This window comes from Lepidochelys kempii, chromosome 3, assembly GCF_965140265.1.
Source record: "Lepidochelys kempii isolate rLepKem1 chromosome 3, rLepKem1.hap2, whole genome shotgun sequence".
Taxonomy (NCBI): domain Eukaryota; kingdom Metazoa; phylum Chordata; order Testudines; family Cheloniidae; genus Lepidochelys; species Lepidochelys kempii.
This window is the reverse complement of record NC_133258.1, coordinates 82,398,742-82,419,433: the sequence shown is the minus strand read 5'-3', so window position 1 is coordinate 82,419,433 and position 20,692 is coordinate 82,398,742. Positions and strand designations below refer to the sequence as shown.

At 42.5% G+C, this 20,692-nt stretch overlaps 1 protein-coding gene across 1 annotated transcript in view; it reads left to right on the top strand.

Annotated features, from left to right (window-relative positions):
• Positions 1 to 20,692, top strand: part of SEC63 (SEC63 homolog, protein translocation regulator) — a 100,480-nt gene that overhangs the window by 25,637 nt on the left and 54,151 nt on the right. Inside the window, exons 4-5 of the mRNA XM_073336936.1 lie at positions 8,165 to 8,277; positions 15,900 to 15,961. Of these exons, the coding sequence (XP_073193037.1) occupies positions 8,165 to 8,277; positions 15,900 to 15,961 (175 nt within the window). The remainder of the gene's footprint in view (positions 1 to 8,164; positions 8,278 to 15,899; positions 15,962 to 20,692) is intronic.

Genomic DNA, 20,692 nt, shown 5'->3' with positions numbered 1-20,692 from the left:
ACTATACAAGACGATCCTCAAGACTGCTCATCGATTTCTGGTTTAAGAGCCCCATGTCCAAGAAGATGTCTTATTTGGGGGAGAGGCTTCAGAAATTTGAACACACATGGGAGATAAGGGAGTACTAGACAGTTTTACAGGGTTATGCCATCGAGGGTTAGTTAGATAAGTGAGTACTAGATGGTTCTACAGGGTTATGCCATCACAATGTTATGCAATCAAGTCCCCCAGAGACAGTGTTCATAGTCTTCCCCCAGATCAAAGAATCTGATCAAAAACCTTCTATGCAGTGGAGCTGTAGAGCTGGTATCAATGAGACAGATTTTGGTGGAGTCTACTCAATATTCTCTATGTTCCCAAAGAAGGATGGGGGAAATGAGCCATATTAGAGCTCAAGTCCCTCAACAAATTGATGGAAACACTAAAGTTTATCATCATGACTCTTACCCTGGGATTTCTTGATTGCATTAGACCTCAGGGAGGTCTGCCTACATATGCCATTTAGGGAGAGCTGCTGAAAATTTCTAAATTTCTGTTACAGTGGGAAGCATTTCAATAGAGAGATCTCTCATTCAGGCAAGTGATTACCCCACGAGTCTTCACAAAGATCCTGGTGGTCTTCGCTGTTCTTGGTGGATGTTAGAGATGGGGATGTGGCCTGTCTTGCCCAGTGCATTGAGCAAGAGTTGGAAGCTAGAAATAGGATTCCAGGGTCAGAGGCCAGAGTCGAGGATTAGAGCTGAAGACAGAAGTCAGGAATCGGAACTGAGGTTCAGAGCCGGGTTACCTGGAGTGAGGCAGGATGGGAGAAGTGCAGGGGCTGATGCTGGAATAAGGAGGAGCAAGGCTGGCAACAAATAGGCACAGGAACTAATGTAGTTGTGGGCCAATACTTTGAGTAGCTGCTGCTGGGCTTAAGAACTGATCTGCTGACGCTTCCCATCAATCAGGCAGCGTACTACAGGTTAGCTGTGCTCATAGGTTGCTGGTAGACTGGATCAGCTGCAGGCCTGATTCCTGACAGCTTGTGTGGGGCAAAGACACTCATCCTTACTTAGATCATATCTTCTGGTCCTTGTTCTTTCAAATGGCTTTTTGAGCTCTAGAGGAGATTAACATTGTTACAAGACTGTCGTTTTCTGGTGAATATAATCTCCAGTGAGTCTCCCCTCCAACCATCTCAGCAACTTCTGCATTCAGAAGTGATCCTGGACACAAAGGTGTTCACTTCAGAGGAGATACGACGGAAGATCCTCTCCTTACTTCACCATGTGTCATCAGATATCTCAAAAAATCCTGACGCAATTCCTCAGTATGCTAATTTCATGTGTGGATGCCTTCCAATGGGCCAGATTTTATCTGAGAATGCTCCAAAATTTCCTCTTACATTGTAGCAAGAAATTGCAACCAATCGGGATTGGAGAATCACCCTTCTTAGGTCAATCACTTCGTCCCTCACATGGTGGGCTCATCCCTTTGAGATTCCAGCAGGTGAATCTGATGTCAGAGCTGGTGAGACTTGAGATCACCACTGGTGCCAGCTTGTTTTAGCCTCTGCTTTGCCTCCTAGTCCTATGCTTTCAAAAGAGATTGAATGGCATACACTGGATGTTAGGACAACTTGTGTTTCTGTGCACTTGAGATAGATTTAATCTGAAACCCACAGCTGTCTTCATCTTATCACTCGTCAGTCAAAAGGAGAAAAAAACTGGAGTGAATCCACCAGGTAACATTACTGCCCATTCTGAGGGTTCAACTACCTCTTGGGCAGAAGAGTCTTGTGCTTCATATGAAGAAATTTGAAAGGCAGCTACATAGTCATCATGGTTAATGTCCTTTCTTCTTTGAATATAGCTTTTGAGGGGTGGGGGAAAGGTACTTCAGAATGTGCTGCCACAGCAGTAATCTGGGGTCAGTCTTCCGTGTATATAGTTTGAATCCTCCTCGTACCCTAAAGGTGAGTAATGCTTTGCACATCTCACAGTACAGGTTGCAAGATATAGGAAGGAGGGGCTGGTGAGAAGAAAATTTCCTTCTTACCTGTGAGCTTTCTTTCTAATGTCCTACATATCTGATGGTCTGGTCCATTTCCAGAGATTAACTAGTTTCAGAATTGAAGCCATTGGTTCTCTCTGATAGCCAAATGCACATTTTTAGCAGTACCTTGTTTTAGCGTTCATTGTGTGTGGAGGGTTGTGTTGTGGGTTTTTTTTTTTTGTTTTTGTTGCGTGCATTCTGAATGTTCAAGATCCTAAATTCAAATAAACTACCTGATGATACCTTGTCACTGTTGAGCATTTTGAAATATTAGCACTTATTACCAGATGTCACGGAGTCACCAGGCAATTCTCTGGAACTAGTCCATACGAAGCCAGTCAGGACTCTGGGGGGGCCTCCTCTCTGTGAGCATATTGTCTCCAGGGCAAGAAGCTTACACAGCTTCGGCCTTCCTGGGGCTGACCTCGGAGCATTCAGCATCCCCTCTTTACGCCATGCGCTTCCCACAACAAGTCCGCACCGGTGGGGCTCTTGGGGAAGCCAAAGGGCCCTGCACTCCAATTTCGCGGTCAGATGTGACTCTCAGCCAGACAGTAAAACAGGAGGTTTATTAGACGACAGGAACACAGTCCAAAACAGAGCTTGTATGTACAAGAAAAAGGACACCTCAGTCAGGTCCATCTTGAGGCCAGGGAGGCCAGACCCCGGGTCTGGGCCTTCCTCTCTTTCCCCAGCCAGCTCTAAACTGAAACTTTCCAGGCCCTCCTCTGGCCTTTGTCTCTTTCCTGGGCCAGAGACCACCTGATCTCTTTGTTCTCTTCAGTTGGCACCTTTGCAGAGAAGGGACCCAGGCCATCAGTTGCCAGGAGACAGGGTGTCAGCCGTTCTCTGTGCAGACCCCTGCTCCTCTAGGGCTCTGCAACAATCATACACCCTTAACCCACCTACCTAGATACTTTTTTTTAATGAAATTTCACACTAATATTTTGTATAAGGAACATAACAAATGTACCTCCTAGCTAATTAAGTCTGTATTAGCAGTATAGCATGTTGGTATGCTCCCTCCTCCCCCTGAATCTAGACAAAAGGCATGGTTGCATCACTAGGATCACTCTGAAACCAGAGTGTCACAGAAATACAGTACACAAGGCCCAAGTACAAAAGATCCCCAAAGTCAAGGATTTCTGCAATGAACAGAGAAGCCATCAGTAAGAAGCTAGACCTGTGCACCCACTAAACACCCAGAGGCAAGACTAAACGTTGTCCGTGATAGAGTGGCACCACCATCAGTCAATGTAAATGCACACACTTGGAATTCGCGAAATGCAAGAATTTTGAATGTAGCTCTCCCATATGTTTCTCTGACACACTACTAAGGATAGTAGAGACACGAGTAGTGACAAAGCATGTACAGGTTGGTCCAACAAAGGTATTTGACGCTAACCTTATCTATTAAAGAATGATAGACCTACAGGCAAGTTCATGAGGGGTTGACATCAAGAATATTTTGTCATATGATTTGGATCCTTTACCAATGTCAATGTTCACGGACTCTGGTGACCTGAAGATTGCCATGGCTAAGTCTACCTAAAGAAGCAGCTGCAGACAGAGGGGTCAGTAAGACATATTCACAAGACACCTGCACAGTCATTGGTGGTTCTGCAGTTCTTTGGGTAGTACAGGTTAGCAAGTAGTATCATCAAGGACTCTGTGATCAATTTCAGAGTCTGCGTTGAACACAGACTTGCAACAGGTAATGTATACCTTGTCTTTGACAGGTACAAAAACTTCAGCGCAAAGAGTGGCACAAGATGTAGCAGAGCTACAGAAGCAAGCAGAGCGCATCAGTTCACTAGAAGTACACAGCTACCTCCATAGAAAGTTGTCTTGATGGTTACTGAAATTCAGAAACAATTGATGACATAATTTGTACAAAACTCATTTAAGACAAGAAGTTTCACTAGTGACGCACACATTATTAGCTTGCACTTTAATCAAAGGTAGAGACAACACTCCAGTTGAAATAAACCAATGAGGTGTGGTAATCAACAGGGGAGATACAGCCACGTCACATGAGGAAGCTGACAACATCTTTGTACAACAAATTGTGGTGATTGCAAAAGAGAAACTGGTGGAAATATCAGTATTATCAGATGATACTGATGTATTTTTCTTACTCTTGCACCATTACCTTGAACAGGGCCTCGCATCTTTAGTGAATATGGACCAGTTAAAGAGAGAGCTGTAACAGGCATTTGTGCTACTTCAGAGGAACACGAGAACATTGTACCAGGACTGTTAGCTGCTCATGTACTTTCAGGCTGTGATACAACAGTTTCCTGTTTTGGTCCCAGTAAAGGCACTGTGTTGAAGATCTTGTGAGTTGGATACTGCCTCTCTCTGTGGTGACATCAATGCATCACGGGCAGCAAAAATTGGCAAAGGTACCACATGAGGACCAAAACTCAGTTCCTTATCACCACCAGCTGAAACATTTATAGGAAATGTAAAATGAACACATCTTCAGGCATATATGTGGGAAAAGTGCTTTGGTCCCAGACGCACCACTGCTTGATCCGCTGCAGTATGGATGGATATGTGATGACAGTTCCAAGTCTATTTTCCAAAACTCTACCAGACAATGTTGTGCTTGGTCCCAGATACTCTAAAGTTAATAAAGTGCTCTTGTGCGGGTGATTCACCTGGTAAATCTGAGATGTGGCTGCAGCAGCGACAAACCAGCATGTACCATAATTTGTGGATGCCAAGGAGGTGTGGTATGTGTTGCAATTTCCTGACAAAATCAGCATTAGCATTTGCAGATGAAAACAGCAGTGACAAGAAGTGACATGTATTACTCATATTGGGATGCTCAGTTGTAGTTTGAATGAGAGAACACTAATAATTATGCTAAAATTATTATAATTTGTTGAATACGTTTCTAATTTGAATATTTTTCACATTAAAATGGGGTCACTGTATCGAATAAAAATTAAGGTCTGTGCTATACCACCAAGCCTCCTCTTATACCCTTATTATTCACATATGTATTATTGATTTATATTGCAAATATTAAATACATGTTTTTCATATATTAGAACTCTTCTGCTTTGATTTTTTTTATGCCCCATTTCATCCCACCCCTCACCACACTTCTTGCATAATCTTACTGATTATGCAAGAGGTATGGTGAGGGTGGGATGAAATGTTGGTCTTTCAACATGCTTAAAAGCAATAGTGTCATCAGGTGGATTCTTAATGTATGATCTTGACATACAAAATAAAGCGTGGACCCTAAAGCAAGGTTGACTACAGTGGCTGCTGGACTATCTCCTCTGTTTTCCCAGATGAGAATGGAAAATACATGTTTGCATAGAGGAATGTTTCTGTTTTGCTAAATCTGTTAGTATATTCAGTTAGTATTTTTTAGTTTTGGAAAGCTATAGTACTGGGATTTTCCACAGATGGGCAGTCCTAGCCCCAGGCTGGCCATCACTCTTTGCTCTGCCTCTAGGGAGAAGGGAAAGCTCCACAGTACAGACTGTTGGCCATAAGTATTAAAAAGAAAATTCACACGTAAGAAGGAAATCTTCCTTTTTACAAGCCTACAGACAGTTCTTGCATTTTTCAGATGGATGGCACCATTTTTCTTTTCTCAACATTGGTCAACCTGACTTTTGACCTGACTTGTGTTCCCAGGGTCTCTTTCAAGATCATGGTGGGCAACAATATTGGCTTTAGGTAAGAAGGAAATTCACTTATCTCTTTCTGGAAAATGTTGTTCTCATCAAGGTTCTGTACAATGGCAAAGTTGAAGGAAATACACAAAATAATATGGTTCCTGGAGTGTTTTGGATTCAAGACAGACGCATGGTGCCAGGAAAGTTGATCTCAGACCTCTGTTGAGGAAGAATACAATCAGGTACAAGAAGATCTTATCTCAGATGAATAATAGAAGATGAAGATGGCTATAATGGAAACAAGCAGTGTCACAAACAAAAATACAATTCTTGTTGTACCTTATTGGGAATGCCGATGTCCCACATTGGCATGCTTCAATGATCCAGAATTCATGTGATACTTATACAGTAATTCTGGGCATTCCCTTTACATCTTACTGTATCTGATCCATTGGCAGAGATCTAACTCCAGTTGTATATTCTCTGCTCCCTCAACTGGTAAATAAAGAGAATCAGATTTTGTTTTTTAAAGTGATCTTCCTGTTTCAGTTCAGGAAATGAATACCAGAAATACATAGCATAGCATCTATCTGCTAGAATACAATGGTTCACTGAGGTAGTGGAGCACTATTTCCTCCATGAATAACGGACATGCACTAGTCATGACAATCAGTATGTCTGGGAAGGTTTTTAAATAAGTGCGAAGAACATGAGTAGCCCTATTCCAGAAAGAAAATTTCTGGTTCTGGGTGGAGCAAGGTTTCCTATCTCTTTGTGAGAGAGGAGAGATTATCCATTGGTTAGGGCACTTGCTTAGGACTTGGAGACATGAGTTCAATTCCCTTCTCTGCCACAGACTTCCTAAGTGACTTTGAGCAAGTCACTTAGCCTGTCTGTGCCTCAATTTGCCCTCAGTAAAATGGGGATAATTGTACTCTGTCCTCACAGGGATGTTGAGGATATATACGTTTAAAAGTTGAGGTGCTCAGATACCGTGATAAAGGAGGTGCCATAAAAGTACCTTACATATAGATATGTGCACTACCCATTAAGGAGGAAGATTGGCAGAGTGGCACCTGCACCCAGAAATATCTCACTTATTGAAAGTCAATGTTGTGTGCTGCTGATGGCACAGGTAACCTTAATTCTGGCACGTCCTAACTTTTGAGTACTTGACTTTACAACCGTAATGTTCTTTTAATGTAGTTTATATGCAATTTCCCAAATTTTTGAAAAAGCAAACGGAAAAAACTGACTTCATCATGTGTCATGATGTTGACACCCTCATGTGTTATCAGTAGAGTTGGAACCTTTAGCCCCACCACATAGGTCTCTGCTACTAGAACTGACGGGATAGCAGTAGTAAGTGATCATCAGCCACCAGCACTAGAGGGGGATGGAGCACTTTGCGAGTGGATTTGACCGATATTTGTTGACAGAGGAATCCTAAGACTTAGGAATCTTCAATTCTACTTCCAGGATCTTGTGCTCTAGTAATCAGACGCTTCTGCTCATTTTCCCCAAGTTTTGACTTTGCAACCCTAATGTTCTCTTAGTGTGTGTGTGTGTACACATAATATAGGATGTTTTGCATTTTGGATGTCCAACAATTAAGAATGATCCTGCTTCCCATCCTGTAAGTAGACTCGTATGATGATCCCCTTGTAATGGGTCTGTGGACCTTAGCTTGAAGTAGAATTGGAAAATATTTGTCCTTACCTGAAAACTTATTTTATTTTGAGTAATAAGGTTCACAGATCTGACATGCCATGGAAAGAAATGGATCATACAGAACAGAGATGAAAATAATCATCCAGGAATTTGGGTTTGTCATCATTACTGGAATTTACCATGCTTTGTGGCAGGAGATACTGTACATTGTCCTCAAAATGTAGTTAACACAATATGAGTTCCTGGCAATGAAAGCTAGCTAAACTAGAGGGAATTTCGGGGTGTGGGGGGGGTGGGCATTCCACTATTTCCAGTGACTGACAGGTCTGGCTCTACATCCAAGCTGAGGTACCCATTGTATGGATCTGTTAAACTTACTCTCCAGAGACAGGAAATCTTGAGGTAAGCGCAGATAAGTGTGTCCTGATCACAAGATATGTTCAGATGAATGCTAGATTTATATCAGTTGAAGAAAATCCTGCTTTCTTTGGTTTTGTTTTGGTGGATGAGCAAGATCACTCAAACAGCTCCTTTCAACTCTGTCTTCCAAAAATTTTCTGTGTTAAATTGCAACACAGAGTTTGAATTCTGCAGGTTTAATGATATTTGGTTTTTATAAAATGGAAATGCTTTGAATGTATGTTTCAGTATGATCATGAAAGTTGTTTGAATAGAACTCCCTGTTCTTATGCTGATTGCAGTATTTTTCTGAGCCAATCAAAGAGAAACGTGTTAGAGTACAAACATGGTAGAATAGGCGTCTTTGATGTAATGTGTTTGGTAATACAGTACTAACATGAAGCTTTTCTTTTAAGGGAGCAACTGTAATGGAAATTAGAAAACAATACCGTGCACTGTCGCTAAAATACCATCCAGATAAAGGAGGAGATGAGGTTATGTTCATGAGGATTGCAAAGGCTTATGCAGCGTAAGTTCCTGGCTATTTCACAGAATAGGAGATTGGGATTGGTGGGTGGGAGGGAAATCAAAATATAACCGTAGGATATTAGCAGAGACTGACTTTGATATCATCTATGAATACTAATTCAATTAAATACATAATAAAGGTCAGCTGCTTTTCAGTTTGACAGCTGACTCATTTACTATCCAACTGAATTGTTTCTAGCAGTATCTGTCAATATGCTCTAACATCTTAATTTTGATTAAACTTCGACTTCACATAGTTGATATGGTGAGATACTTTCTATTATGTAAAGTTAAAGATTGTGTTGAACAAAATAAGTAGTCTTGCTTTAAACTAAATTTCAGAATTGCCATAAAAGGGTAATTATTTGATATCCAAGTTTTGGTTTTGAAGCATCAATGTACTGTTTCTGTTCATTTTCATCTGGCAATAAAGATAGATATGACTAAAGAGAGAGAGGGAGACATTGTTTCAATTTTTCTGCTTTCATCCACTAATGGAGACATCTCATTTTGACCTCTGACTCATTTCCTTTGGAACACTCCCTCACCACTTTCTTTACCTCTAGTGTCTTCTTGCCTGGCTTGTTCTCCAGACCATTGAACTTCATGCTGGCTTATATCTCTGATTTAATGGCCTTCTCAAATTATCCCAGTAGTTTTTAAGTGACTCTCGCTAAATCCTTTTTTCTCCACTGCATCGCTTCTAGTCATTCCTCAGCTAACACCTTTATGGTTTTTGATATGATGTGTAATGAAGCCTTGGTAGACCACCACCAAAGGATGTAGTCTACATTCTGTTTTAATAAAGGAAATATTTCCAAAATTGAAGTGTGTATTCTAACATTATTCAAACACTGAATCTTAAGATAGGCTTAATTTTCTCTCTCTTGAAGACAATCCAAGGACCATCCTTGGGCGGTCTTCATGAGAGAAATAAAATTAAGCCTAACAAAGTGGCCTTTAAATAAAGGTTAAAAAGAAGCGTCCTAAATGTTTTATATACGGTAAAATGACTATTTAAGATGATTTGTGTATCAGAAGTGATCCTTAGAGCAGGTTTTGTTGTAGAACAGGAGACAGAGTGTTTGCTGGGGCCAGCCCAAAACTATGGAATGAGCTCCCACAGGAACTAAAGACCATCACAAATCTCATCACCCTCTGACTGAAGTGCAAAGCATGTTCCTTTGTTCTTGATTTCTCTAATATAAGCACACGGTATGTGCATTTAAAAAAAAATTGAAACGGACATTTCATGCACCTCTACCTCTGGGGAAAGGACAAGAGAACAAACGCGTGACAGATGTTAGTCACGTTGTTTAATGCACTACTTAAATGCACTCAGATGCTAAGAGGATTGATCCTACTTTAAGAGCCTGATATAGGATAGAGAAGAAGACAAGTTTCCGTGTTAAATGCTTTACTTAAATGTTGATTTTTGTCAAAATTCTAGATGTTTAATTAGGGTATTTTGAGGAAAGTTGTTCCTTGTTCCAGTGGTAAACTTTCTAAGTGACAGTGGCTAGCCAGGTGGCCTGTTACAGATTCAGTAATATCTTGTTTTAAATCACTGTTTCAAATCACATTTGAAATCTGTAAATTAAGCACAGCTAGAGTACATAACCATATGTTCATGGTGGAGCCAGAGCATAGATACCAGATGGTGCCCAAAAAATTGGTATCCAGTGAGTAGTCTGGCAGAGGGGGGTTATAAAATGTCCTGCTTTATCTGTATTCAGTGTGCTGCCAAAGCTGTGGATTTTGAGTGGCTGCTTTTTAAAACGAGTCTGTTTTGTTTTTGCTCAGTTTATCTGGTATTGTTTGGACAGCTAGGATTAACTTCCTTAAACTCAGTGTCTGTGTGATACTAAATTAATGGAACTTTGTGGCTGAGAATTTAAACACATGTCAAGATAGTTTTATTTTCCAGAATGACTGTCATACCCCTTGCACATACATAATTTGTATTTGTCTTAATATAAATTGTGCAGTGTGACTGAGTTATTGTTGTGTGGGAACCATAACCTTAAAAATCTTGACGTGTGCATTTAATTTCTCAACCATTAACTTAGTTTTTGTGCTGAATTATGTGCAATGTGAGTTTCAAATGGATGGGTCTCCAGATGTATTTATATAGCTGAACCTCTGCACCCTAATGTGGCTCTTTTCTTTTTTTTTTTTAAGTCACTTATGTACATGAGTTTCAAACACACACAACTTTTATTTTAAAATTAGTTTTTTTCAGGTCAGAGGAACCTGTCACTGAGCTGCAGAACTGCCTTGGAAAGCTGTAGCTGTTGGGGGTGCATGAGTGATCTTGCATGAAGTTGATGTTAACACTCCACTCTGTTTAAGGAGGTGCACCTCCAACTGCCCCAGTGCCTTCTGTGTAGCAGAGAACTAAATGGAATGCGCCTTTGTGTCCATGGGAGAGATTTTTGTAGTCTAGTTCCTTTAATATTTGTAAATAGTTTGTGTTAGTGTAGAATAGAATAGCATGGTGTGTGTAGCTGCCTGTTTGGTGTATCCTGAGCCCTGTAAGTGCATCGAGAACTGCACTTCCTGCTCTTCAATAATTCTGGAGACACATTTGAGCTCTTATGCATGGATGAGCACCTCTCTGTGTCATTATGCAACGTGCCACTCTTTACATGAGAGGGGAGAGACATCCGAAGCTGAGATGTACTTGGCTTCTCAAAGCCTTTAACCTATTACTCTGGAAAGTCTCTTGGTAGGGAGTATACCAGCCTCCATGTCAAGGTCCTCTAAGGTACATCCAAGGATGCAATTTCTCATCCAGGGATCAGTGCCACTCTCTGTATTGAGTCAGCTAAGCCAAAAGTGGCATCAAAAACATCATGGATGATGCCCAGACTACTCGCTGGACACCAATATTTTGGGCTCTATGTGGTATCTGTACTCTGGCTCCACTTTTGCAGGTCTCTTCTGCAATCCCTCAACGTGAGAGAAAGGAGAACATTTGGCCTCACTAGACAGCCATAAGCATCATCATCATCATCATTCCTCCTCCTATCTGCATCTGACAACGTGGGGGCCCTAGAGATTCTTGACCTGCACTAACATCACCTGCCCTTCAATGCTTCTTTGAAGCCAGATGTTTTGTCACTTGTAAATCTGGATAATTCACCTGTGCAGACGCTGGTAACGCCATCAGTATCTCCATGCCTGAGGAGGGGTCTTCCGTCGAGGCTATGCCTCTGTATGCAGTTTGACTCAACAGTTACTGACTGGTTTCCATCCAGAATGTCCTGAGGAAGATGGGATCCCTTTGAAATTGAACCTGGAAGGTCCACTACCTTGTTCAATAGAGCCTCGTCACCTTTCTTTTCCTAAATGCAGAAGTCTGGAGGGCTCTTGTTCAGGGCCTTCTCCAGCTCCTCCTGTGGCCATACAATCAGGACTCCCTACTGGAAGTTGCCAAGCCTAACCTCGTGCTGAACTCAGCACTTTCATTAACACTAGCATCAAAGCCCTTTATAGTATCCTTTCTTTGCTTGACACCCCTGCCTCCACTGGTGTTCATTTTTCAGTTGCTGCCAAATTCAGCACCACTGGATCCACAAGAGGAATTGCTTCTATCATATGAGTGGGATGAGACCCCCACTCTGAGGGATGGTACAAAGCTCCTGTCAAAGAATGTACAAATGGTATCTCACGGAGGATCAGATTGACACCTCATAATTTTCTCCACCTGATAATCAGAGGCAATTCCAATTGCCTTTGGAGAGAATGTCTAATACCTTCCAGTATCAAGTGGATGTGTTGGCATTGGAGTAACTTGATCCCTTCTTTGATATTTTCCGACTACAAACTAAAGAGAAGCAGGCCATCCCTATCATTTCAAGTGTCCTAAATCTGATCAAGGATATTTTGCTCTCTCCTTTTTTCCTTTCTACTAGCACCCAAGGGAGCTCACGGGAGGTGCCGGGTGCCAAGTGAGAGGCATCAGTTTCTACTCCACCACCCTGGAGCTAATACCATGATGGTTCCACAGCAAAGGAGGCAGCCAGAGGTAACAAAGCTTCTCACTCTACCCCTTCAGAAAGGGAAGAATGCAGACTAGGTGCCTGGGCAAACAATTTAAGAAGGTACCTTGGGTTAAGATCTGCAAGCCTCCTGAATCCCAGGAAAATATTAAAGACCTTCCTTTCAAAGGCATGGGCTTCTTCAGTGGCAGGACTGATGACACTGGAAAAGATTACCACAAAATTTGCTGCCATGTCCTTGGGCATGACTCGGTCCATGACCTCTATCCTAAGGAGAGCTTCCTACCTGTCATGTCATCGCCAAAAGCGGTCCACGTCTCTGCAACAGTAGCAGATACAGCCTCAAGGGGGCAATGATTGCCTTCTTCCAAAGTGGCTGTTAGCAAACTGTCATAACAGAATAGGAGTTGGATACCTTGTTATACATCAGCTCAGCCTGGGACATCAGGTTCCAAGCAGCAGTTTTGATGGGATGGTCAAGAGCTGCGTGATGAAATGTGTTACTGCTCCAATCCTCCCTCCCTTCTCTCTTCTGTTTTTACATTGTCTGGTGCAGGTTACTTTATATTGTTGGGTACCAGACACAATCCAATAGGTTACTCTATTCAGTTCTGCACCAAACCACATTGCTTTCATCCCCCTCCTCCCTCTCTTGAGGGTCCGATCTTGTAAGAAAGTCCTGCTAAAAGGAAGTGAGTCCCCTCCTACAAAAGAGAGCCAAAGAGGGAAGTGTCAAGAAATTGATCAAAACATTCAAGTTCAGGGTGCTCACCCCAGGAGACATCATTCCTTACTTATTCAGGGGGATTGGTAGGTGGCTTTTAAAGGAATCCTACTACTTTCTTGTGGCAATCAAATGCACACACCTCAAGTTTCTCAGGTTCCATGTGGGCACAGGTCGTCATTACCATTTCAGAGTCCTTCCATTAGGATTATCTACAGCCCTGAGAGTTCTTCACAAAGTCTCTATTATTAGTAGCTACATATCTCAGGTGCCAGGGCATGTTCAGTTATCTGGCTCCTGATAGCCACTTATATCACAGAAGAGAGATCCTGCTGACATTACATGTGCAACCTCTTGCAGTCTCTGCTAATCAGCTGAGAGAAAAAACTGTGTAGATTGGACAGATGAATCACCTTCACTGGAGCAATCCTAGATTCCACAAGTCGGGGCCTTTCTCCCAGAAGAGATTTCTAAAAATAAGACTCCTTGATAATCCTCAAACACGCAGTACAAACCACACAGTTCTTAAGACTCCTAGGCATGCAAGCTTCCTTGAACTCTGTTGCATCTTTTGCTCATTAGTATGGCCCTATCAAATTCACAGCTGTGAAATTGGACCTCCCCCATGCAATCCAGCTATTTGAGGGGAGGAAGAGGGGCAGGAATGGGACAATCCAGCTGGGGGCTCTTACTGTTCACCAGGCTCCAACTGCTAGTCTGCCAGGCCGAGGAGGGATGGGACTTTCTCTTCCCCTGCACGGCCGCTCTTGGGGGGAGATAAGACTCACCTCCAGGTACCTCCCTAGTTGCAGGAAGCTCTGCAGTTATGCTGCCTTTAGAGCTGGACTCTGAGGGCAGCAGCCACGGAGATTCTTGCAGACGGAGAAGGTTCCTGGAGGTGGATCTGATCTCCCCCATGCTGCTGGGAGTGCCCCAACCAGGGGTTCCTAGCTGCTAGTCCCAGCCAGGCTGGGAGGGGACAGGACTTCGTCTTCTCCTGCCCGGCCGCTCTGGGGCGGAAGGTGGGGAGATCAGACCCTCCCCTAAGTACCTCCCTGGGCTGCAGGAAGCACTGTGGCTGCACTGCCTTCGGAGTCCAGCTCTGAGGGCACACAGAAGTTACCCTCAGTTTTGCGCACACAGATAAGAGGTCTCATGATAAATTCCTGCTGGCCTGGAGCCAAACCCCTTTTATGTCTTCTCTCCCATCACCTTGATACCCAGGGTTATAAGGAAGTTGAGGTTCGACAGAGCCAGCAACTTGATAGTATCAGTGTGACTAGGCCTGCACTGGTACATCATCTGCAGGTGGCCAGGAAACTCTCATTACTGCTGCCTCTGTCTCCAGACCACCTATCTCAGCAGAAACGGAAAGTCCTACGTCCAAACTCAGAGACTCTCCCTCCAGCAGCATGGAGGAGATTAGTTTACTAGTTAGCATGGACTGCTTCTATACATAGAGGATTCAGGCCATTATTTTACGTTTTAGAAAGAGTTCTGCCTTGAAGTGTTACAAATAGGGCTGGTCAAAACATTTCCATTGAAACTGTTTTTGACTTAACACATTTTTTTTCCTGAAAAGTGTGTGTGTGTTTTTCATTTGAAAATTTTGATATTTTTGTCAAAATATTTCAGTTGAAAAGGAATACTTCAGCCAAAACTGGAAGTTGTAATTTGCTCCTCATGTGTCCATTCTCCTCTAGGGGCTAGGATCTCCATCTGGACTACATCTGCCATAGTGCAACACAGTCTCACCTCTTAGAGGAAGCTGTGCATGAGAGAATCCCTAGCTGTAGTCCACTGTGGGAGGCGTAGTCCAGTTGGGGTCCCAACCAATAGAAGAGGATGGGAAACATGAGGAGCACACTACAGCTCACACTTTTGCCTGAGGTATTTGAGTTTTCAGTGTAAAATTGAAATTTTATGTGGACAATCAGTTAAAAGGTTTCATTTTCATCAAACTTTTTTGCAGAAAAGAACCCTTTTCTGGATTAGTTGTACTTGTAGACAGAAATGGAAATGATTTACCATTTGGAGCGATAGTAAAGACTCTCTCAAGTGGAAGTCCTGTTTCTAAAGTATATGTTACCCCTTAGGTCTTAGGGTTCAGCCTTAGTCTCCTTTAAGGTTCATTTGGCAATGTCTGCTCACCATGATTTTAAGAACAAACCTCTTCTCTCAACCCATGGTGTTCAGGTTCCTTCAGGGTATCATGAATGTTTCCCTACCATCAGAGAGAACCTCCAGTGTCTTGGTACTTAAATCGTGTTCTACCAAAGCTGTGGACTGTTGGTTTGAGTGCCTCTGCTCTTCCCAGTTAGGGTAGTATCTCCTGGATACTGCCTTTTAGGTAGCCAGGTCCCTCATCTAATTTCATAAGTCAAACCAACACTTAAGCTCTGCCTGGAAACCCTTAGGCAGCAAATGCAGACTGTGTGCTCTTGGTATAAAATGTCACATTCTGCATTAATTTAACTGGGCTAGTTTCTTCAAAAAGTTTTTGTTTTAAAGTACATGTAATGTCACCAATACCTACTTTGCATTGTTATGAATCTTCTCTGGCTTTGAGTGTTGAACCTACCTTTATTTTGGCCAGCATGTATTGATGTATAGCTTTTAAAGCTTATACTTTCCCCTCTGTCTCCTAAGTAACTGAAGACAGTACTACAGAATTCTGTGCCTTTCCAGGTGTGAGGAGCTGAAGATTAAGCTTAGAATTCAGATTCCTGTCTTCTCCTTTGTCATACATTCTGCTACTTTTAGGCCATCAAACCAAACCAGCTCTCAAATATACTTAATGGGGCTTGATACCACTTTTTTTTAATCTGTATTATTAATGATGCAGAGAAACTTACTGTACTTTCTACTAACTTGCTAACTTTTCTTTAAAATTAGTTTAACTGATGAAGAATCTCGAAAAAATTGGGAAGAATTTGGCAACCCAGATGGGCCACAAGGTAATAATTATAAGTGATATGATTTTTACTGTAGCTGTTGTGCCACAATCTGTGTAGTATCTCAGTCCAGTTGAGTCAGACTCATTTCTCAGTGTATGTAAAATACATTTTTTAATTTGGCTGAAGGAACTTGTCAGTTCTCAAAATGTAAAATTTTAGGAATAACGGTTCTAGGATAGATGAGGAACCCAGAGAGGCTTTGCTAATTTAGAATTATTGTTAGAACTTTGTTTCAGACAGCTTGCTAATTTCAGTAAGTATCCAGAGAGAATTACCACTAATTAACAAAATAGAGGGAATGAGGTGCAAACAAAAAATGTAATCTTTTTAGTTGTCTTATAAACATTTCAAAAACATTTTCAGTTTTTAGTCAGTAACCTGTTTTCAAAAGTTTATTTATAACATGAGGTTCTGCTAAAGAGAAATTGTAGCTTATAATGAAGTAAACAGCTTTCTGTAATCTTTAAATGTATGAAAGGAGGTCTTCCATTAAGTTGGACAATGTTATTCCAAAAATTCATGCCTGTACACTGTTATGGCTCTATACCGCCAGCACTTTGTTATAGAACTCCCATTGAGGTCAGTGGGAGTGAATGTCCTGACAGTAGAGTCTTAAGGGTCAGATTCTGCCACGTTTACATTAAGGTGCTACTTCATAACATGAGTAAAGGTGACAATCCGGCCCTACATGAGGTGCTCAAAGTAATATTAGAACTGGTCACACTTTGCATTGTAGCATTAAGAGTACTACGATAATTTCCAGAACAAAAACCTTTTAATACAAATTTAAAGTGCAATAGAAATATGAAAACGTCAGGAAACTTTCAGTTAAGATTTCCCACACTAACAATAACTGTCGTACTTGGAAGTACAGTATATGTTACAATGGGGATAGGTGAACAAGGTCAGCAAAACAATAAAAAGAACCCCCCCCCCCCAAATTTACCTTATCCCACAAAAGGTGAGTATGTTACAACTCTCTTCCCAGGTGTGATGGGGGCTCAGAGGACTGGGCGACCTTGTGGTTAGTGCACAGATACCCCTCTCCTACAACCTGTCCACCACCCTTTGCCTCTGCTTCTGAGCACTTTTTAACCTGTTCCTCCAGTCTTGGAGCATGGTCAGCAGCTCTGGAGGGGGAGGGCTACCTGGGCCCAGTATTGCCTTTTAACCCCTTCAGGCCCAGCATGGGGTTTGTATACCCCGTCGCACCAGGCTCCAACAGTAATGACATTCCATCATGTATAGTGTGCTTCCAAAACCTAAGATGCCACACTTTCCACATTTCCAAATACTTTGTACAGTGTGGAATGTGACTGCTAGGGAAGCCCAGACCAGGTCTAATTTAATGCTGGCATTGCAGCTACCTGGGTAATTGGCTGCAGATGCCATCAAAGACTCCTCTCACTAGAGAGGAAGACGTCAGGACTCCTCCAAAATGACTCTAGTAGATCACAAGGCATTGCTACTGAAGACTGAAGCCCTGTGAGTGGCCCCTCACCTCAGTTTCCCTCTTGAATTCATAGTAAATCCAATACAACCTGTCCTCCAGTACATCATGGTTTATTAACCGAGCCACACTGCAAGAGTCCCAAACCAGAAGTCCCACAACATAGTCCACATCAGCTCCATGCATGCAATCTTTAAAAACCCGGCTCTGTTCTCACCATCTTGCTGTCTTCCACCAGACCTGGACTCTTTCAGTTGTCCTCTGTCCCTCCACCAGGACAGCCAACCCAGGCCTTCCTTCTGGGGCACAACCCTGCTCTTCCCAGTGGGAGCTCATAGCATTTCCACAGGGACCTCTCCTGGTTCCTGTGGGGACCCAGCTTCATGGCAATGAGATGCTAGTGTATAAGCCCCTTGGCTGCTCCCTCCCTTCAGCCCTCTGCTCCAGCTTCGAGGCAGCAGGCATCTCCCTCTGCTTCTCCTTTCTGCCTTCAGCCCTCTAGCCCTGGTTTTCTCAGCCAGCAAACCCTTTGCTGCTCTTGTGCTTTCAGCCGTCTCCCAGGAACCTCTCTTCCTGACCAAACCAGTCTGCTCTGACCCTTTTAACTCACTCTTAAGTCTCTTGTAGCTTCCCAGATGCTGCTCCGCTCTCTTAATTAGCCCAAACAGGGAGTACCTGAGCTGGAATAGGAGAGCTGCGCTCAGTTTCCTTTAGTGGGCCAGCCATCCTGTTATAAATCGCTACTGATTTTATTTTGGGAAGGTATGGAAATGGATATTGTGTGGATATATCATGAGCTTGGAGACTTAGACTTTGCAGAAGACATCTGTTTTATAAATAAATCTGTTTGAAGATATGCAATAAAAGACAGAGGTCTTAACGTTCATCACTTCAATTTTTGATTTACTGATAATTTACCTGCTGATGATTTTATCTACTTGGAAGGTGAAGCCTTGAGAAGCTGTTAATAAATTTATTTATCTGGGTGAGGTCATTCACCATAGTGCATGTTTGATGTAAAGTCCAGAATAGCTAAAGAAAATGCTGTATTTCAAAATCTCAATACTGTATGGAACTCCAGTGTGATTAGCAAAAAGACCCAACTTAAGATCTTTAGAAGCAACATCCTAAGCATCCTTATATATGGAACAGAGTCCTAGGGAAAAATGAGTCCATCCAGGACAAACTGAACAGCTTTCAATGCAGGTGTCTGCATAGACTATTCAAAGTAAAATGAACTTCTAGAATAGGTAATGAAGAGTTCCTAGAATGGGCACAACTACATACAACAATGCAAGTAGAAAAGAAGAAGAGATGGACATATTTGGGATATCTTTTAGGAATCCCTGATAAGCTACCTAGACTAGCATTTCATTGGCAACGCAGCAAGAGATGGAGAGGCTGACCAGAGGCATGTTCCATAGCACAATAATCACTGAAGTGGCATGATTAAATCTGAATATAAAAGACCTGGGAAAATCAAGCCCGGCAGTGTGGTGATTGGCACTGTTTGGCTTCTGCCTTATGTATCTGATGGTGCGGGATTGATGACGATCTAATGTTATTTGGCAGCTAAAAAAAAAAGTAGGGCTAATACCATGTGACCAGCCAGATTGCCGCAGACCACTTGTGGTCGATATACTATAGTTTGAGAGCCAATATTATAATGCATGTCTACATGAGGCGAGTTGAGGCTGGTTTGGAAACATTTAAATGAAAATTTCTATTTTTGGTTAAATGCAAAGTTACAGGTGAGAACTAACAAACCTTGTTGTTGGATTTTTTTTTTTTCCCTATTGCCCAGCTTTTCCCCTCAGTCATGGCTAAGTGTAATGTTTCCCACTTGTGGAATGCAATGTTGTTGCTGGAGACTTCAGGAGTAAGTCCTGCCCTTCTACTCAGGCCAGCAGGATTACTGCCTCTGGTGATTAAACAGACTGGTGGGTCAGCTTCTCCTGGCCACTTTGTTGTAAAACATTTTGATTCCTTTTTGTTCAATAGCAAATTCATTTAAGCTTCTAGCTCCTCCCCTGAGCCAAGGAATCACTAAAACAGTGAGTTTCTAACTGTCTTGTTTTTCCAGTACAGCACCTGTTGAGCAGGCTCCTTTGTCCCCTACAGTGGCAGCAAAGAAGCCTTGTAAGCATTGAGCAAAGTCCAGAAGGTGCTATAGGCAGCTTTTTAGGATCCTCAGAGAGTGAGATCTGCTTTGCTGCCACAAACAGCCAGTAGATGCTCTGCCAGTTCATGAGGCTTTGAGTTGCACGTTCGTGCCTGGCCCTTGAACCTGTCTGAAGCCTTTTGCCACCATGGGAAGGTTTGACCAAGAGTGACGATTACCTGTTGCAGCCTGCACAGAGTAACTGTCAAACTACAAAGATTTCAGGTGCCAAAAGAGCAAAAGCAAAGCATCTTCATTGTAAGCCAGCCACCTGAGGAAATGCTACACATAAATTTCATTCTCAGTTATAGCCATTCACACCAAAAGATTTTCCTATATTTAAAAAGTAAAATGTGTTTAGTTGCAAGCAAGTGGTTTGTCATCTAGGGGTATGATTCTCGCTTGAAGTGGGACGTCTTAAGTTATGTCCTGGTGAGACACTTTATGTGAGTGGTAATGAGCAATATCTCCTTACTCAGTGACTACAAGGAAGCTGTGTTACACTCATGCATAGCAATCAGTCATATCGGATCACCTCGTATCCCAGTGTCGAGGTGTGAGGATGTTTGAGGAAACATTGGCAAAAAAAAATAGCTGAATGTGTAGAAGCTACATCCCTCACTATCAAAACCAGCATAGCAATCTATTGGTCACTACCAACAATGCTTTTTTGCCTCTGTCTTCACAAACAAGGTCTGCTCCCAGACTACTGCACGGGGCAGCACAGCATGGGGAGGAGGTAACCAGCCCTCTGTGGAGAAAGAAGTGGTTCAGAACTATTTAGAAAAGCTGGAGGACCACAAGTCCATGGGGCTGGATGCGCTGCATCTGAGGGTGCTAAAGGAATTGGCAGGTGTGATTGCAGAGCCATTGGCCATTACCTTTGAAAAATCATGGCGATCGGTGGAGGTCCTGGATGACTGGAAAAAGGCTAATGTAGTGTCCATCTTTAAAAAAGGGAAGAAAGAGGATCTGTGGAACTACAGGCCAGTCAGCTGCACCTCAGTCCCTGGAAAAATCATGGAGCAGGTCCTCAAGGAATCAGTTTTGAAGCACTTAGAGGAGAGGAAAGTGATCAGGAATAGTCAGCATAGATTCACCAAGGGCAAGTCATGCCTGA